At 41.1% G+C, this 17,934-nt stretch overlaps 2 long non-coding RNA genes and 2 gene segments (V, D, J or C); 1 reads left to right on the top strand and 3 right to left on the bottom strand.

Annotated features, from left to right (window-relative positions):
- Positions 1-545: 545 nt before the first annotated feature.
- On the top strand, positions 546-5,156 carry LOC129531675 (uncharacterized). The gene is made up of 3 exons (XR_010129930.1): positions 546-677; positions 3,324-3,516; positions 4,548-5,156. It is a non-coding gene; the product is annotated as an uncharacterized lncRNA (long non-coding RNA).
- On the bottom strand, positions 4,456-5,337 carry LOC134756776 (uncharacterized). Its single transcript, XR_010129929.1, has 2 exons — positions 5,153-5,337; positions 4,456-4,620 (listed from the first exon to the last, which is right to left on the bottom strand). It is a non-coding gene; the product is annotated as an uncharacterized lncRNA (long non-coding RNA).
- Positions 5,338-6,129: 792 nt separating this feature from the next.
- LOC129523531 (immunoglobulin kappa variable 1-16-like) lies at positions 6,130-6,642 on the bottom strand. The segment is given in 2 exon segments: positions 6,130-6,452; positions 6,577-6,642. Coding segments are annotated over 2 exon segments (378 nt in total).
- Positions 6,643-11,919: 5,277 nt separating this feature from the next.
- Positions 11,920-12,448, bottom strand: LOC134756772 (immunoglobulin kappa variable 1D-13-like). The segment is given in 2 exon segments: positions 11,920-12,242; positions 12,372-12,448. Coding segments are annotated over 2 exon segments (378 nt in total).
- Positions 12,449-17,934: the final 5,486 nt, after the last annotated feature.

Raw genomic sequence — 17,934 nt, 5'->3', positions numbered from 1 at the left:
ATGGCTGATCATCATTAAGTCATGTTTTCCTTACAATTCTCTTGACTTTTGTGGGTGCTTGACTTGTATTAGGATATTGAAAACAGGATCAATATTGTCTAAACCCCCTTTCAAACACTTTTCCTAAGTCATGATATTTAGGATGATAACAGGAGATCTAAAGGGACTGTTGGTAGTAGTAACAGGCATTATTCAATATTTATTATCATACTCCATAAGGCAATACATTTTGAGTGAAATAGCATTCAATTAGACTCAGGATAAAAAGCTTCTAATCTCAGCTTTAGCATTAAATATTAGGAAACCTTTGAGAAAACAATCCAGGAAGACAAATCAGAGTGTTTTGCTAGTGGAGAAGTGCTGCAACACCTAAACCCTATTAATGCCAGATCTTTGCAGTGATTTCCACTCACAAAGTTGGGTTGACTCCTTGCCTTGTTCTCCTATGTGTCTGTGTGACTTCATGCTGAGGGGATGTGACATCACAGAGGGAGAAGTGCACTTGTGTACAGAAACATGGCTTAGGAGATTGGCTTTGGAGGTGGCTGCAATGAAATATACGTTTTGAAGAAGTTCCCTATGAAATGTCTTATAAACTGTTTCTTCTGGCCAGGTTCTCGGGCTCACACCTGTAATCTCAGCACTTTCAGTGACCAAGGAGAAAGGATCAGGATTATGTAAGGCCAATAATTTGATGCAAGCCTGGGCAACATAGGGAGACCCCATGTCTACAACACACACACACACACACACACACACAATTTGTGAACAATGTCATCACAAAGTGATTATTTATGAACATTTGCTCAGAAAATTAGAAAATAAAGCAATGTCTTCTGAGCTAACAATACTATAATAAAGACGTTAGTTATTTAACTATAGTAAATACAGAGAATATAAAATTGTCTATCTTAACCATACTTGAGAGTGCGGAGAAGTGGCATTAAGTATATTCACATGTTCTGCCATTATTACTGACACAATCAGTAAAAATCTTTTCATCTTATAAAAATTAATATGTATACCCCTTAAACAATACTCCACCCATTTTCTCTATCCCTATCTCCAGCAACCTCCATTGCAGTTCTGTCATTATGTCAATGACATGTTTGAAGCAGCTTTGCTGTGCACTGGTTACCAACGTACTTGAGCGTGGGGAAGAGAACACCCCCCACAGCAAGTTACATGAAGTGGGTTTATTATTACAGATAAGCAGCAAGGGAACACAAAAGTCTTGGACTCATTATGGGTCAGTCCCCCAAGGCACAGGAAAGCTATGTGGAGCTGATGGAGTTGACTATGTGTACCCCACATGCACCACAGTGCAGGAACCCAGGAAAGCGTCCACTCTGGGTTTTGCATCCTGGGGTAACAAGACACACAAGGCTAAAGTGCTAATGGATAGTCTATTCTATGGGAAACTGGTATAGAGGACAGGTAGGTTGTTCTGCTCAGTTCCTGTCTATCTCAGGATGTTACAATTCCAGCACGTTCTACAATTGTACTTGAGAACTCTTAAAATAAGCAATAAGTGGAGAGAACTAAGTCAGTCCAGGGTCATTGCGGAACGGTCTTGCAGTTACCCCATCCCCCTTAGCAAAGCTAGCATACTTCATATGCCCAGCAACTTCCCCTGAACTGGAGGCAGAGGTTTATCTTTTCAGATTGATGAAGCACCTTGACTTACACAATCTCAATGCAGATTATGAAGCCATAGTGAGAGTACATCTCACTGGGCCGTGAAAAGCTAGTACCACTGGTAGGAGGATAAGACTCCCCAAGTAGTGACTAAGATGTTGAGAGGCGAAAGGGGGATCCTTTGATGTCCTATTGTCTGCAGCCAGTGAGCCTGCTTTATGATCACCCCTACTTGTATTTCTAGGATACCTGAGGTGTTTACCCAGGTACAGCAGCCAGTGTTGGGTGTTGGTAATTGCACGGAAAGTCCATTGGTTTCCATGAGAGTGTGCCCATTGTCATGTTGATTGGGCAGTGAGGCTGTTTCTTGGTCAGAGTGAAGTCTCATGGAATATCCAAAAACATGACATAAATTCCTCTCAAGGGTGGCCCTGGTAGCCCCAGCATCTAATAGAGTGACATATATTTAGCTGTCCAGGAAGCAAGCTATTGCCATAGTCCTTTTCTCCACACATGAGATCCTTTAATAGTTCAGTCACTCAGTTGCTATTTTCCTGACCAGACAGCTGGGCTGTTGGCAATGGCCCATGATTTAGTGGAAATGGAGCAAAATATAGTGTTAGGGGCAGCCTGCATGGCTACTATCATTTCATGTAGTTTGTCCCATTGGGCAGAATGGCCATGTTCAGTGTCAGTCAAAAGATGCCATCCCCTGGCTGGATGGTGGCTGCACCCAGTGGACCCACTGGCATGTGTTTTGTACAATCATCAGGGCCCCATGCCATACTGACACAGGCATGTCTCTGAATCTTTGGCTCTATGTGGCCAAAGGAGAAGCTAAATTGTCCCCTATGGGCCATTTGTTCCCTTCTAGCAAGCTGGCCATTCATTCATGGGGCACATGGGTCCTGTGGGATCCTGGTTAGGGTTGATTCTGACTGTATCATTTCCATGGTTAGGCCTGTCCAGTTTTATTGATTGTGTTTGTAGGTACCAAAGTGAGAATGGTTAGTTAACGTCGCAGCGTCCTGCCTGGTGCTCTAGCTCTGAGATACTCAGCCCCTATCAGTTTCCTACAGCAAGCAAGGAGCTGCCATTCAAAAGAGGCACAACTGTTGGCTGCTTCAGGAAATTTTGTGTCCAAAATCTGAGTCTGGTGCACCCAGTGACACTAGAATCACCTGACATCAGATGTTAGTCTGAGCCCTGATGTGTGATACAATGTGAAGGGTTCAGGAGGGGTCATTCTTCTTGGCAAATTAGGTGTTCAGAAGAGCCAGTAGCACTCTAAGTCTCGGTTGGGGGAAACTCAAATTACTGAGTCCCCACAGGGACCTACATAACATTGGTTCATGAGACTCCCTGGGGAAGCTGGGAGAGGTGACTGACTGAAGTCCATGTGTTGAATCATTCTCATTATTAAAAGCCCCTGCTCATTAATGGCATTTCGATTAGCATCCACTTGGAAAGCATTTTTTTTTTTGGATTATGGCTCATTTTTAAAACATCTAGTCATAGCTCTTCCACAATGACTTTGTCTGTAATCATCCTGTTGCATTTCTTTTAAGGCCTGATGATCTGTCAAAACCAACAGCCAATATTATTAAAATGTTATTCTCTTTGCAATGTGATCATCAGACGTAGGCCTTGCAGTTTACCCACTGTTTTGATTTTTACATTTCCAGGGCTTCTGTGACAATGGCACTGATGTGACTCCACCCAGCATCCATTGTTGTGAGAACTCTATTTGGCATATCATCATTGTGGGCATGAACATAATGGAGACTTTCTTAGGATGCAATGGTTAATATTCAACATTAGTCAAAATTTCTTCTAGTCCTACCCTTGGAGCTCTACTGGGTTGGAAAATATTTTCGGGTAAGGACAATCATTTGGTAGAGTTTTCAAAATAAAGGCTACAAATAAATTTTCCATAGCAAGAGTATGAACTATGTGTGGTCCAGAATACAATTTTTTATGGAATGTAACAAAAATTATTTAAATGTATTCAATTTAGATAATAATTTTACAAATAGGCATATATTGCATATATAATAGAATAAACACACTTTAGTATGAGTACTATATATATAGCCAACATTTTATCAAATAATATATTGATTTGTATGTATCTTACATACATGTATGCACATTTTCCCATAAATATGGTAAATTTTAATTTTTTATTGAAATATTAGGTTTAATTTTGTCATTAATTTTCTAAGTTTATAATTTGATTACTAAATATTTACATTTATGCCACCAATTTAAGAAAAAATACATGTGTGTATATATAGGTAGAGGTATAAATACTGTATCAGGAAGCTTTTATGCATAATGATTGGTAACTGGTTAAATACACAACTCAGTGACAGAAAACAGTAAACATTTGTTTTCATGTTCATGGATGCTCATGTTCACAGTAATCTGGCTGATCAAGGAAGGGCTCAGGTGAGTGGTTTCTGAGCTCGTCTTCAGCCTACACGTATCAATTGTCTGAGGACAAGGCTGAACAGCAGTGACTACCCACGACTCAAGATTCTTCTGGCAGGTCACAAGAGTGAACAACATCCCAAACCAAACTGCACAGTTGAGTTTAAGTCCAATAATTTCTAACATAGCTTCACACATTTCAAATATATTGCTTTATTTCAGTGAGTACAAATTTTTAAGAAAATGTTTACTCCATTTAATTATAGAGGTGTTTGATCATTCCGTGGACAAAGAATTATGTTTTCAACCTTTACAATGTTGAAAATATTTGCAAATGTAAATTTGCATTAATAAGAAAATAAAGCTGGATGTGTTTTCAACATGTGGCTTTAAATATTATTTATTTAAATGGCCTCATGGGGGAAAATCATTTTAACTTACATAAATTCCCATTTTGTCTCTCTTGTTTCTTATAGAGTTGCCCAATAAGAAGTCCTCCCATGAGATTTGGAAGTCCGAAAAGGATGACTCAATATTCTCCATTGGTACCTAAGACAGACACAGGGACAGGGATGAGGAATAGAGAAACACCTGGAAAGACGCTGTAGGAAGCTGAGAGCATCAGCACCCCCACCCCTAAGCTTCCAGACAGGACTGAGGACCACATGGTTAGAAAACCCATACTTCGGGTGAAGATGCATTCTGTTGCCTGAGGGAGCATCAGAGATTCCTGCTTCTAATATCAGCTTTCACGACTACTATATCCTTGGCTTTGAAAGGTTGTAGTGGGAAAATTAATCTTAGGAATTTGGTCATTCTTGTCATACCCAACAGAGCAAAGAAACCAGTGGGGAAAGGCACTCAGGGTGCAAAATATTGTTTCTAGAATGCAACTGAAATAGGCCCTATTATCCCATGGAACTAATGTTTATTCTTTTTTGTATAAACATAGAAATTGACTCCCCCAGTCTTAAAACTCAAGATAGTTACATCTGTCTTATCTGAGTTTTTTTTGTTTGTTTGTTTTTTCAGTAAACCAACGAACAGGCCTCCCAGATACTATCAAGGAGCTGAAACTTACATATCACTGAATTGGGACAGTGAGACATCAGAACCTTCACCCATTATGATTGCCTCACTGACCTCCTGCTTCCTGTTGACCAAATTATCTTCCTTACCCCTGCCTAATTCCTGTTTTCCCACATTTCTTCCCTGCTATATAAACTCCTAATTTCAGTTGGTCAGGGAGATACATTTGAGAATGGTATCGCATCTCCTCGGCTGCAGCACTTGATTAAAGCCTGTTTCTTGGCAACGCTTGTTGTCTTAGTGATTGGCTTTCTGTGGGGTGAGCTGCAGGGTCTTCACTGAATCCGTGGCATTTCAGTAACAAAATTCTCTGCAAGCTTCACTGCTTTGGCTTATTGTAACCTGAAATCAAATTTGTCCACAACTTCTGAGATAACTTGATATAATTCTAGGATTCATTTTGTCCACCACTGCTTACCAGTCTGAGCTTGCCAGCTCCCAACCCTTCCTAGTGCCAATGCACTTTCTCAAAGAGCCACAGGTAACATTTTCCCTTTTTCATAAAATGCTAATTTTCTCTTCGTTCTTCCAATATCTTGAAGACCACTGAGTTTTCCTGTATGCCCCACCTGGCAAATATTTCTTTGCAAATAAAACATTAAATTTAGAGATTCATCTCTACATTTTATTTTGACTTTAGTAGTTTACTTTAATTCTCTGTATTAAGACAATTCCTGCTTAGAATATCTATAGTGGCTTCTTCTGTGTTATATGAATTCAAGCTGAAGCCATAAACTAGACTACTCAAGTGTCATGATCTCTGTATTTATCAAATCAGGAGATGCATTGCTATGTCTGTGCAGTTGGGGCTGAGAAAGAGAAAAGTATTAGGGCGCAGAGGCGATTTCATGTACCCCTCTACCAACACCATCAGAGTGTGGCTCTATCTGAGCAACACTCTCAGCCAATGGAGGCATCAGGAGGAGCAGCTGGGGCAGCCCAGACTCACACATCTGCTTCCCTGGGGGTTTATGTTCGGGTGTGTAACACTGTGGGAGGGTAATCGTAACCTTGTAGACAGTAATAAGTTGCAAAATCTTCAGGCTGCAGGCTGCTGATGGTGAGAGTGAAATCTGTGCCAGATCCACTGCCGCTGAACCTTGATGGGACCCCACTTTCCAAACTGGATGCAGCATAGATCAGGCGCTTAGGAGCTTTCCCTGGTTTCTGCTGAAACCAAGCTAAATAATTGCTAATGCCCTGACTCGCCCGACAAGTTATGGTGACTCTGTCTCCTACAGATGCAGACACGGAAGATGGAGACTGGGTCATCTGGATGTCACATCTGGCACCTGAGATTGGAAACATAAAACAAATGTCCACACAATTAATCATGCTGTAAGAGAAGTTCCCTGAATAGTAAAGCAGTACTGAGCACCCTGGGCTGAGTAAACTGCCAGTGTTCTCCTTCCTTACCTGGGAAACAGAGCAGCAGAAGCCCCAGGAGCTGAGCGGGGACCCTCATGTCCATGCTGTGTCCTGAGTGGGTCTAACTCCTGCACAAAGTGTGACCAGCCTATTAAGAAGTTTTCAGGGCAGGAGGGTTTGTTCTGGGAATATGCAAATGAGCAGAGGATGGGGCAGGCTGGGCACAGCTGCAGAGCTGGCTCATCTCAGTAACTCAGCACCAGCTCAGTGTCCCCAGGTGTCCCAGGTAAGACCAGCGTAGCACAAATTTGTCTGCAGAGAATGTGTTTCTACTGGGAACTATTTTTTTATGAGTAATATTTTTTGGTTTCTTTTTGACGATTTGAAATATTCCTCAGGAGTTGATGGACTAATGTATTTCATTGGTGTATGGGGATTATTTAGGAGAATATTGTTGTTTGTAGGAAACACATAGTAAAATGTTAGACGGTACAATTCTCAAGTCTTCAAAAGGCTCTTATATGATTCTGGTTAGGGAAGGGGATATTTGTCGTATACATGCAACATTTCTGTGAGTTTAACATTGTTCCTATGTAAAAAAATTAAAAATAAAATTTATTGACATGATGCTACATATATTTGTAAGTATCAGGTAATGGTGTTATGCCATTGTTCTTACCAGTATGAGATCAAACTATGTACTATAGATACACAAAGATGATACCGTGTTTTCTCAATGCATGCAGCAGTCACAGATCCACAATTATCAAGAGCGACAGGTCTCTATAGTACTCAGACACTAAATGGGCTGCACCTTATTCTTGTTTGGGGCACCTTCATAGTCTACCTTCTTTTCTGCCATTGAGTATTATTTCCCAAAGTTCATCTCTCTTACTGAGGGTGACCACTGCATGGAGCATGTCCCTGCCATGCACCATCAATGACACTTTCCTCTTTTACTTTTTATCAGTGATTGGGGAAATCATCCTGACCCAGACACCAGCCTCCCTGTTAACTGCTTTAGGAAAGAGACACTGAATCTCTTATCAAGCAGTTGCCTATGTACATGGAGAAATCACTTGGATCCACATGAAACTGGACAGGGATTTGCACTCATTATATCTCATATCTCTAATGTGCCCAAAAATGTCCCAGCCTGACTCAGTAGCAGGGAAAGTGGATCCAACTACATCAGCATCAGTGGGCTGTCACCTAGGACTCCACAAAATTTTACTGATGCCTGACTAGGGGAGCAAAATCACAGTGCTGCAGGCTGTGCACAAACCTTCCTGCTGCTTTTTAAGCTACCTGAATTTTAAGGGAACTTGCTTATATTGGGAGAAAGGAAGAAAGCTCCATTTGTCCTCTAAATATTTGCTGAAAATGAATGGACAAAAGAAAGATTAATAAGAGAAAAGGCAAACAAAATTCATTTGAAGTGCAGCAGAATATCATAGCAGGGTGATTACCCAGATAACTCAATGGGATACAGTTGTTTATATTTCTTTTCTAAGGAAGAGGGAATTGGGAAGTGTAGGCAACCTGGAGAGAATAGATGAGAATAGAAGTGCATCCTCAAAAGAACAGGTCATAGCCTGTCTGGATAAAGCATCAACTTCAGTCTCTTGTATTTTAGATTCCTCTTTTGTGTTAATATTCCCTGATGTAAAAATTCTCAGGAAGAATTTTTTTGACAATTGGTTTCCTTCTGGAGAATCTGCTATTACGCAGATAAGGGACATTTAGGAAAAGTCTTTTTGTGCATTTGGTGCTTTCTAAATGTCTTTGGTTTTACATAATCATACCAGTGCAGCATAGTTTGAGATGTTATTTTCTGGATTCCTTTACTTGCAACCCACCTGCCAAGATCCTGTTCCAGAGAGATGCAGCTACAGATTGAATGAGCAGTTGACCCTTGCACAATGTGGAGGTTTGGGCACTGACCATGGGTGCAGATGAAAACCTGTGTAGAACTTTTGCATTTCTAACTCCAGGCATCATCTTGAAAGCAAAGAAAGCAGACCTTCACCTGCCCATGTCTTGATCTTTAATTTCCCATTCTCCAGAAGTGTAAGAAAATAAATTTCTGTTCCTTATGAATTACATAGTGACAAGGAATCTGTTATAGCAGCTTGAAAGAGAGCAGGAGAGACAGCTCACAATCAGTGAGGACAGGATGAGGTGTATACATACCCCAGCTTCCTCGTCTCTCAGGTGGAACAGCCCAGAGGAATTTAGTCCATGTTTCCACATGTGGTTGATCTTTGGTTATCCTGAGTCAGGTGGGCTGTTGATGTGTCTTTTACCATTCATCTTCTGTTCCCTTCCTCACTTTCCTCCTTTCCTCCCACTGTAAATTTGCTGCCTGAACAGGGATCCTCACTGAGGGTGGACCCAAACTAAGATAGTAAAAAAAAAAAAAAAAAAAAATTGTTAATCTTTTGTAAGAGGGGTATTTCTCATCTGAATTCTGATAATTTCTTTTTCTTTGACATGTAGGAATATTCAGGAGGCACTTAATTTTTTTTTTTTTTTTTTTTTTTTACCAGTCCGTTTTACACTCAATTTGTGAACTGATTTTGTTTTTCTGTGTGTTAAAACCAAAAATTAAGTTGTAAGCCACCAACCTGCTGAATGGACTCCTCTTTTGGTACAGAGCACTTCAAAGAAATTTGAAAAACTAGGTTAGGCCGTGACTGGCAGGTGGGTTTAGATGTGCCTCATTATACTCTCCACCCTTTGGAGTTCAGACACAACTGACCAACATTGTCATTACAACAGAGATCTTTGGACTGACAAAACAGACGCTTTGTAGCATTAAGATACCATACTCCAACATGACAGATAATAAGCCCTGAAGAAAATCTAAATATTTTACCTTAAAAATATTTCTTCAACATATTCTGAAGTGGTTCTGCAAAGCTGCCTGTTATGGGGGAAATTTGCATTCTGTAGAGAATCTCCTCCCCTTACTAAGTCTTTTTTAAAGTCTGACATTTTTTAAAGCTCTGATAAGCAACATTCACCGTGTACTTTATCTGCTACTGATAGGATTCATCTACATGACAAGAACCTTGGCTTCCACATCCCCTTTTCTACACTCAAGCATTTCTTTATGATGAATTCAACTCTTTAGACAGACCTTAACTCTTTCAACCAGTAGCCAGTAAGGAAAGCTTTGAATCCACCTATGACCTGGAAGCCCCTGCTTCAAGCTATCCCACCTTTCCAGGACAAACTAATGTATATCTTATATGCATTGATTTATGTCTTTCCCTGTATTTCTGTGTTTCCCTAAAGTGCTTAAAACCAATGTGTAATCCAACCGCCTTGGGCACATGTTTACAGCACCTTCTAAGGCTGTGTCACAGGCCATAAGCCTTATCTTTGGCAAAATAACTCTGTAAATTGATTGAGACCTGTCTCAGATACTGTTTTGTTTATACTGGGTCACAAAATTTAAAAATCCTCTAAAACTCTCTACACATCTATAAATCTACATTAGAGACAGTGGAGTGAGCATACCCCAACAGATAAAACTCACAAGTTAGAGGAACCTGAGTCTAAGATTTTGTCCACCTCCCTTGATTCATAAAAATACCTCGTGATTTTTTAAATTTTACTTTAGAGAACGACAATTTTGGGGAATATGTTTATGGTCGGTGGAATGAATAATGTCCCACCCCAAAGGATGTCCATGTCCTCATCTCTGGAACCCAAGTGTTATAGGAGTTTTTAAGAAATTATTTTAGGCAGATAGGAAAAGTGGTCCTTGGGAAGGTTTTGTTTCCTTTAAAGCAGCTCTAGAAACACTTCTTGTCTAGCTGGAAAGCCCTGGCTTTTAGAGCCAGGCTGGGAAGCTTTCCTATGCAAATCATAGCCATTAGAAACTGGATTCACCCAAACATGGTGATTCTCACCGTTTTCTTCCTTGTCAACACATGTGCCTGGGAAAAACCTGAAAGATGCTATAGGAAGCTGAGAGCAGCTGCAACCCCACCCTTAAGCTTTCAGACAGGACTGAGGACCACATGGTTAGATAGCCCATACTTCAGTGGCAGATGCATTCTATTTTCTGAGGGAATACCAGAGAATCCTGCTTCTACTGTCAACCTTCCTGACTACTATATCCTTGGCTTTGAAAGGTTGTAGTGTAAAAGTTAATCATAGGAATTAGGTCATTCTTGACATACCCAACAGAGCCAAGAAATCAGGAGGGAAAACCACTCAGGGTGCAAAATATTGTCTGAAGAATGCAATTGAAATAGGCCCTATTATCCCATGGAACTAATGTTTATGATTTTTTGAACAAACATAGAAACTGACTCCCCCAGTCTTAAAACTCAAGGTAGTTACATTTGTTAATCTGAGTTCTTTTTTCAGGAAACCAATCATCAGGCCTCTAGATACTATCAAGGAGCTGAAAGTTATATATCACTGAATGGGGACAGTGAGACATCAGAACCTTCACCCATTATGATTGCCTAACTGACCTCCAGCTTCCTGTTGACTAAATTATCTTCCTTACCCCTCTCTAATTCCTGTTTTCCACATTTCTTCCCTGCTATATAAACCCCTAATTTATTTTGTCAGGGAGATACATTTGAGAATGGTGTCCCATCTCCTCGGCTGCAGCACCTGATTAAAGCCTGTTCTTTGGCAACACTTGTTGTCTTAGTGATTGGCTTTCTGTGTGGTGAGCCGCAGGATCTATACTGAATCCCTGGCATTTCAGTAAAAAAATTCTCTGCAAGCTTCACTGCTTTGGCTTATTGTAATCTGAAAGCAAATTTACCCACAACTTCTGAGATAACTTAATATAATTCTAGGATTCAGTTTGACCACCACTGCTCACCAGTCTGAGCTTGCCAGCTCCCAACCCTTACTACAGCCACTAAAATTTCTCAAAGAACAATAGGTAATAATTTCCCTTTTTCATAAAACTCTTTGTTCTTCCAACATACTGAAGACCATTGCATTTTCCTGTATGCCCCATTTGGCAAAAATTTCTTAGCAAATAAAACATTAAATTTATCTCTACATTTTATTTAGACTTCAATACTTTAGACTCTAATTCTATCTATTAAGACTATACCTGCTTAGAATATCTATAATGGCTTCTTCTCTGTTATATGAATTCCAACCAAAGCCATAAACTAGACTCTTCTGGTGTCATGATCTCTATCTTTATTAAATCAGCAGAGGCATTGTTATGTTTGTGCAGCTGGGGCTGAGAAAAGAAAAAGAAGTTGGGATGCAGAGGTGACCTCACATCCTCCTTTACCAACACCATCAGAGTGTGGCTGCATCTGAGGAACACTCTCAGCCAATGGAGGCATCAAGAGGAGCAGCTGGGGCAGCCCAGACTCACACATCTGCTTCCCTGGGGGTTTATGTTCGGGTGTGTAACACTGTGGGAGGGTAACTATTAAACTGTTGGCAGTAATAAGTTGCAAAATCTTCAGGCTGCAGGCTGCTGATGGTGAGAGTGAAATCTGTCCCAGATCCACTGCCGCTGAACCTTGATGGGACCCCACTTTGCAAACTGGATGCATCATAGATCAGGAGCTTAGGAGCTTTCCCTGGTTTCTGCTGATACCAATTTAAACTATTGCTAATGCCCTGACTTGCCCGGCAAGTGATGGTGACTCTGTCTCCTACAGATGCAGACACGGAAGATGGAGACTGGGTCATCTGGATGTCACATCTGGCACCTGAGATTGGAAACATAAAACAAATGTCCACACAATTAATCATGTTGTAAGAGAAGTTCCCTGAAGAGCCAGGCTGTACCCAGCACACTGGGCTGAGTAAATTCCTAGAAGTAAATTATCCTTCCTTACCTGGGAAACAGAGCAGCAGGAGCCCCAGGAGCTGAGCGGGGACCCTCATGTCCATGCTGTGTCCTGAGTGGGTCTGACTCCTGCACAAAGTGTGACCAGCCTATTAAGAAGTCTTCAGGGCAGGAGGCTGTGTTCTGGGAATATGCAAATGAGCAGAGGATGGGGCAGGCTGGGCACAGCTGCAGAGCTGGCTCATCTCAGTAACTCAGCATAGGGGCAGTGTCCCCAGGTGTCCCAGGTAAGACCAGGGTAGCACAAATTTGTCTGCAGAGAATGTGTTTCTACTGGGGACTATTTTGTTATGCGAGACATTTTTTAGGTTTTTTTGACAATTTGAAATATTCCTCAGGAGTCGATGGAGTAATGTATTTCATTGGTGTATGGGGATTATTTAGGAGAATATTCTTGTTTGTAGGAAACACATAATAAAATGTTAGACGGTATGATTATCAGGTCTCCAAAAGACTCTCATATGATCCTGGTTAGGGAAGGGGTTACTTTGTCCTATACTTGGAACATTTCTGTGAGTTTAACATTGTTCCTTTCTAAAAAAATTAAAAATAAAATTTATTGACATGATGCTATATACACATGTCAGTATTAGGTAATGGTGTTATGCCATTGTTCTTACCACTATAAGATCAAGCAATTTACTACAGATACACAGAGATGATATGGTGTTTCCTCAATGCATGCAGCACTCACACATCCACCATTATCAAGAGTTACAGGGACTAAATGGGCTGCACCTTATTCTTGTTTTGGGCACCTTCGTAGTCTACCTTCTTTTCTGCCATTGAGTATTTTTTCCCAAACTTCATCTCTCTTAGTGAGGGTGGCCACTGCACGGAGCATGTCCCTGGCATGCACCATCAATGACACTTTCCTCTTTTACATTTTTTCAGTGACTGGGGTCATCATCATGACCCAGATAGCAGCCTGTCTGTTACCATTTTTAGGAAAGAGACAGTCAATCTCTTATCAAGCAATTGCTTATGTACATGGAGAAAGCAGTTTGATCCAGATGAAACTGGAAATGATTTGCAATCATTATATCGCACATATCTAATGTGCCCAAAAATGTCCCAGCCTAGCTCAGTAGCAGGGGAAGTGGATCCAACTATATTAGCATCAGTGGGCTGCAGCCTAGGGCTCCACAAAATTTTACTGATGCCTGACTAGGGGAGCAAAATCACAGTGCTGTAGCCCATGCACAAACCTTCCTGCTGCTTTGTAAGCTGCCTGAATTTTAAGGGAACTTGCTTATATTGGGAGAAAGGAAAAAAGTTCCATTTGTCCTCTAAATGTTTGCTGAAAATAAACGGACAAAAGGAAGATTAATAAGAGAAAAGGCAAACAAAATTCATTTAAAGTGCAGCAGTATATCATAGCAGGGTGATTACCCAAATAACTCAATGAGATCTGGTAGTTCATATTTCCTTTCCAGCGAAGAGGGAATTGGGAAGTGTAGGCAAGCTGGAGAGAATAGATGAGAACAGAAGTGCATCTTCGAAAGAAAAGGTAATAGCCTGTCTGGATAAAGCATCAATTCCCAGTCTCTTCTATTTTTGATTCCTGTTTTGTGTTCATCTTCCCTGATATAAAAATTCTCAGGAAGAATTTTTTTGACGATTGGTTTCCTTCTGGAGAATCTGCTTTTTGGCAGATAAGGGATGTTTAGGAGAAGGCTTTTTGTGCATTTGCTGCTTTCTAAATGCCTTTGGTTTTACGTAATCCTCATACCAATGCAGCATAGTTTGAGATGTTATTTTCTGGATTCCTTTACTTACAACTCACCTACCAAGATGCTGTTCCAGAGAGATGCAGCTACAGACTGAAAGAGCAGTTGACCCCTTAACAATGTGGAGGTTGGGGCACTGACCACGGGTGCAGATGAAAACCTGTGTAGAACTTTTGCATTTCTAACTTAAGTACTAATAGCTTACTTTTGACTGCTAGCCTTAATGATAAAATAAATAGTTGATTAACACTTTTTAAGTTATTTATATCATATACTCTATTATTCCAATAAACTGCTAAAGAAAAAAATGTAATTAAGTAAACTATAAAAATGAGAAAATATATTTACTACTTATTAAGTACTTGCTCACAGGTGACACACACAGAAGAAAATACAAGTGGATCTGCAAATTTCAAACCCAGTTTATTCGAGGGTTAACTGTACCAGGATGAATGTAGGAGTCCCTATCTGTATTCTAGGGCTTTCCCTTTGCTGTACCTCTGCTCACTTCCAATGGCAATATACATGTCTTATGTTCTTTACTGTCTTGGGCAGAGAACTCTGCCTGCGTGCATTGCTGACCAAATGACCTGGAATGTGTATCTCTTAGGAAAGTGCTATGGTTTCACTGTGTCCTCCAGAATCCATCTGTTGTAAAGTTAATTCTCAGTGTAATGGTATTGCCAGGTGGGGCCTATTGGGATGTGTTTAGATCATGAGTGTGGTGCCCTCTAGTGGAATACATTAATGCCAGTATAAACAGCAATCGTGGGGCTGGGATCTCTCTCTCTCTCTCTCTCTTCTGTCCGTCTGTCATGTTAAGACATGGCCTTCCTTCCTTTGAAGGACCCCAAACTCCAGGCATCATCTTGAAAGCAAAGAAAGCAGACCTTAACCTGCCCATGCCTTGAACTTAAATTTCCCATTCTCCAGAAGTGTAAGAAAATAAATTTGTGTTCTTTATGAATTACTCAGTGAAAAGGAATCTGTTACAGCAGCTTGAAATAGAACAAGAGAGACAGCTCACAATCAGTGAGGACAGGATGAGGTGTATACATACTTCAGCTTCCTCATTTCTCAGGTGGAACAGCCTGGAGGAATTTAGTCCGTGTTTCCACAGGTGGTTGATCTTCAGTTATCCTGAGTCAGGTGGGTTGTTGATGTGTCTTTTACAATTCATCTTCTGTTCCCTTCCTCACTTTCCTCCTTTCCTCCCAGCATAAATTTGCTGCCTGAACAGGGATCCTTATTGCTGGTGGACCCAAACTAAGACAGTAAAAAAAAAAATCGTTAATCTTTTGTATGAGGGGTATTTCTCATCTGAATTCTAATAATTTCTTTTTCTTTGACATGTAGGAATATTCAGGAAGCACTTAATTTTTCTTTACCAATCTATTTCAGATGGAATTTGTGCACTGATTTTGTTTTTCTGTGTGTTAAAACCAAAAATTAAGTTGTAGGTCACCAACCTGCTGAATGGACTCCTCTTTTGGCAGAAAGCACTTCAAAGAAATTTGAAAAACTAGGTTAGGCCGTGACTGGCAGGTGGGTTTAGATGTGCCTCATTATACTCTCCTCCCTTTGGAGTTCAGACACAACTGACCAGCATTATCATTACAACAGAGATCTCTGGACTGATGAAACAGATACTTTTTAGCAATAAGATACCATACTCCAATGTGACAGATAATAGGCCCTGGAGAAAATCAAAATATTTTATCCTAAAAATATTTCTTTGACATATTCTGAAGTGGCCCTGCAAAGCTACCTGTTGTGGGGGAAATTTGCATTCTATAGAGAATCTCCTCCCCTTACTAAGTCTTTTCCAAAGAGTCTGACATTTTTTTCTGAGGTCTGATAATCAACATTCACTATCTACTTTATTTACTACCCATAGGATTCATCTACATGACAAGAACCCCCCATTTTCTAGACTCAAGCATTTCTTTATGATGAATTCAACTCTTTAGGCAGAGCTTAACTCTTTCAACCAGTTGCCAATCAGGAAAGCTTTGAATCCACCTATGACCTGGAAGCCCCTGCTTCAAGCTATCCCGCCTTTCCAGGACAAACTTATGTGTATCTTATATGTACTGATTTATGTCTTTGCCTGTAATTTCTGTGTCTCCTATCTCCTAAAGTGTATAAAACCAACGTAAAATCCAACCACCTTGGGCATATGTTTGCAGGACCTCCTAAGGCTGTGTCACAGGCCATAAGCCATATATTTGGCAAAATAAACCTGTAAATTGATTGAGACCTGCCTCAGATAGTGTTTTGCTTACACTAGGTCACAAAATTTAAAAATGCCTAAACCTCAGCAGCCCGGCATTCCTCCAGGACCTCCTCCCCCAGGATCTTGCTTCAAGTGCTGGAAATCTGGCCACTGGGCTGAGGAATGCCCACAGCCTGGGATTCCTCCTAAGCCGTGTCCCATCTGTGCGGGACCCCACTGGAAATTGGACTGTCCAACTCTCCTGGCAGCCACTCCCAGAGCCCCTGGAACTCTGGCCCAAGGCTCTCTGACTGACTCCTTCCCAGATCTTCTCAGCTTAGCCACTGGAGACTGATGCTGCCCAATCGCCTTGGAAGCCTCCTGGACCATCACAGACACTTTGGGTAACTCTCACAGTGGAGAGTAAGCCCGTCCCCTTCTTAATCAATGTGGAGGCTACCCACTCCACATTACCCTCTTTTCAAGGACCTGTTTCCCTTGCCGCCGTAACTGTTGTGGGTATTGACGGCCAGGCTTCTAAACCTCTTAAAACTCCCCAACTCTGGTGCAAACTTGGACAACATTCTTTTATGCACTCGTTTTTAGTTATCCTTACCTGCCCAGTTTCCTTATTGGGTCGAGACGTTTTAACAAAACTATCCGCTTCCCTGACTATTCCTGGGCTACAGCCACACCTCATTGCCACCCTTTTCCTCACTTCAAAGCCTCCTTCGCATCCTCCCCTGTGTCTCCCTGCCTTAATCCACAAGTATGGGATACCTCTACTCCTTCCTTGGCAACTGATCATGCACCCCTTACCATCCCGTTAAAACCTAATCACTGTTACCACTAGAGCCTGTTATCACCCACTTGTTACAACATGGCCTCTTAAAGCCTACAAATTCTCCTTACTGAGGGAAGAGAGAGACCCTCTCATATTGTTTTATATTGTTTTATACTCAGTACCTGTTTTAAGAGTAAAAAACAAGGAAGTGAAATCAGAGACAGGCAGCCCAGCGCCAGGCCTGGGCCTGCCTGGCCTAAACCTAGTAGTTAAAAATCAACTCATGACTTAGCAACCAATGTTATCCATAGATTCCAAGCGTTGTATGGAAGAACATTGTGAAACTCCCTGCTCTGTTCTGTTTGACTCTGACTACCAGTGCATGAAGACCCTGTTACATAACCCCTAGATTGCTCAATCAATCACGACCCTTTCATGTAAAATCTTTAGTGTTGTGAGCCCTTAAAAGGGACACAAATTGTGCACTCAAGGAGCTCCGATTTTAAGACAGTAGCTTGCCGATGCTTCCAGCTGAATAAAGCCCTTCCTTCTACAACTCGGTGTCTGAGAGGTTTTGTCCATGGCTCGTCCTGCTACATTACAACTCCCCTATCCTACCCATCCAGGAACAGGACAAATCTTACAGGTTGGTTCAGGATCTTTGCCTTATTAATCAAATCGTCTTTCCCATCTGCCTTATAGTGCCAAACCTGTACACCCTCCTATCTTCAATACCCCCTTCCACAACTCACTATTTTGTTATTGACCTCAAAGACACCTTCTTTACTATCCCCTTGCATCCCTCCTCTCAGCCTCTTTTCGC

This window comes from Gorilla gorilla, chromosome 12 (genome assembly GCF_029281585.2).
Source record: "Gorilla gorilla gorilla isolate KB3781 chromosome 12, NHGRI_mGorGor1-v2.1_pri, whole genome shotgun sequence".
NCBI classification, from domain to species: Eukaryota; Metazoa; Chordata; class Mammalia; order Primates; family Hominidae; genus Gorilla; species Gorilla gorilla.
Note: the sequence above shows the minus strand (reverse complement) of the source record. Positions and strands in the feature narration are given on the sequence as shown.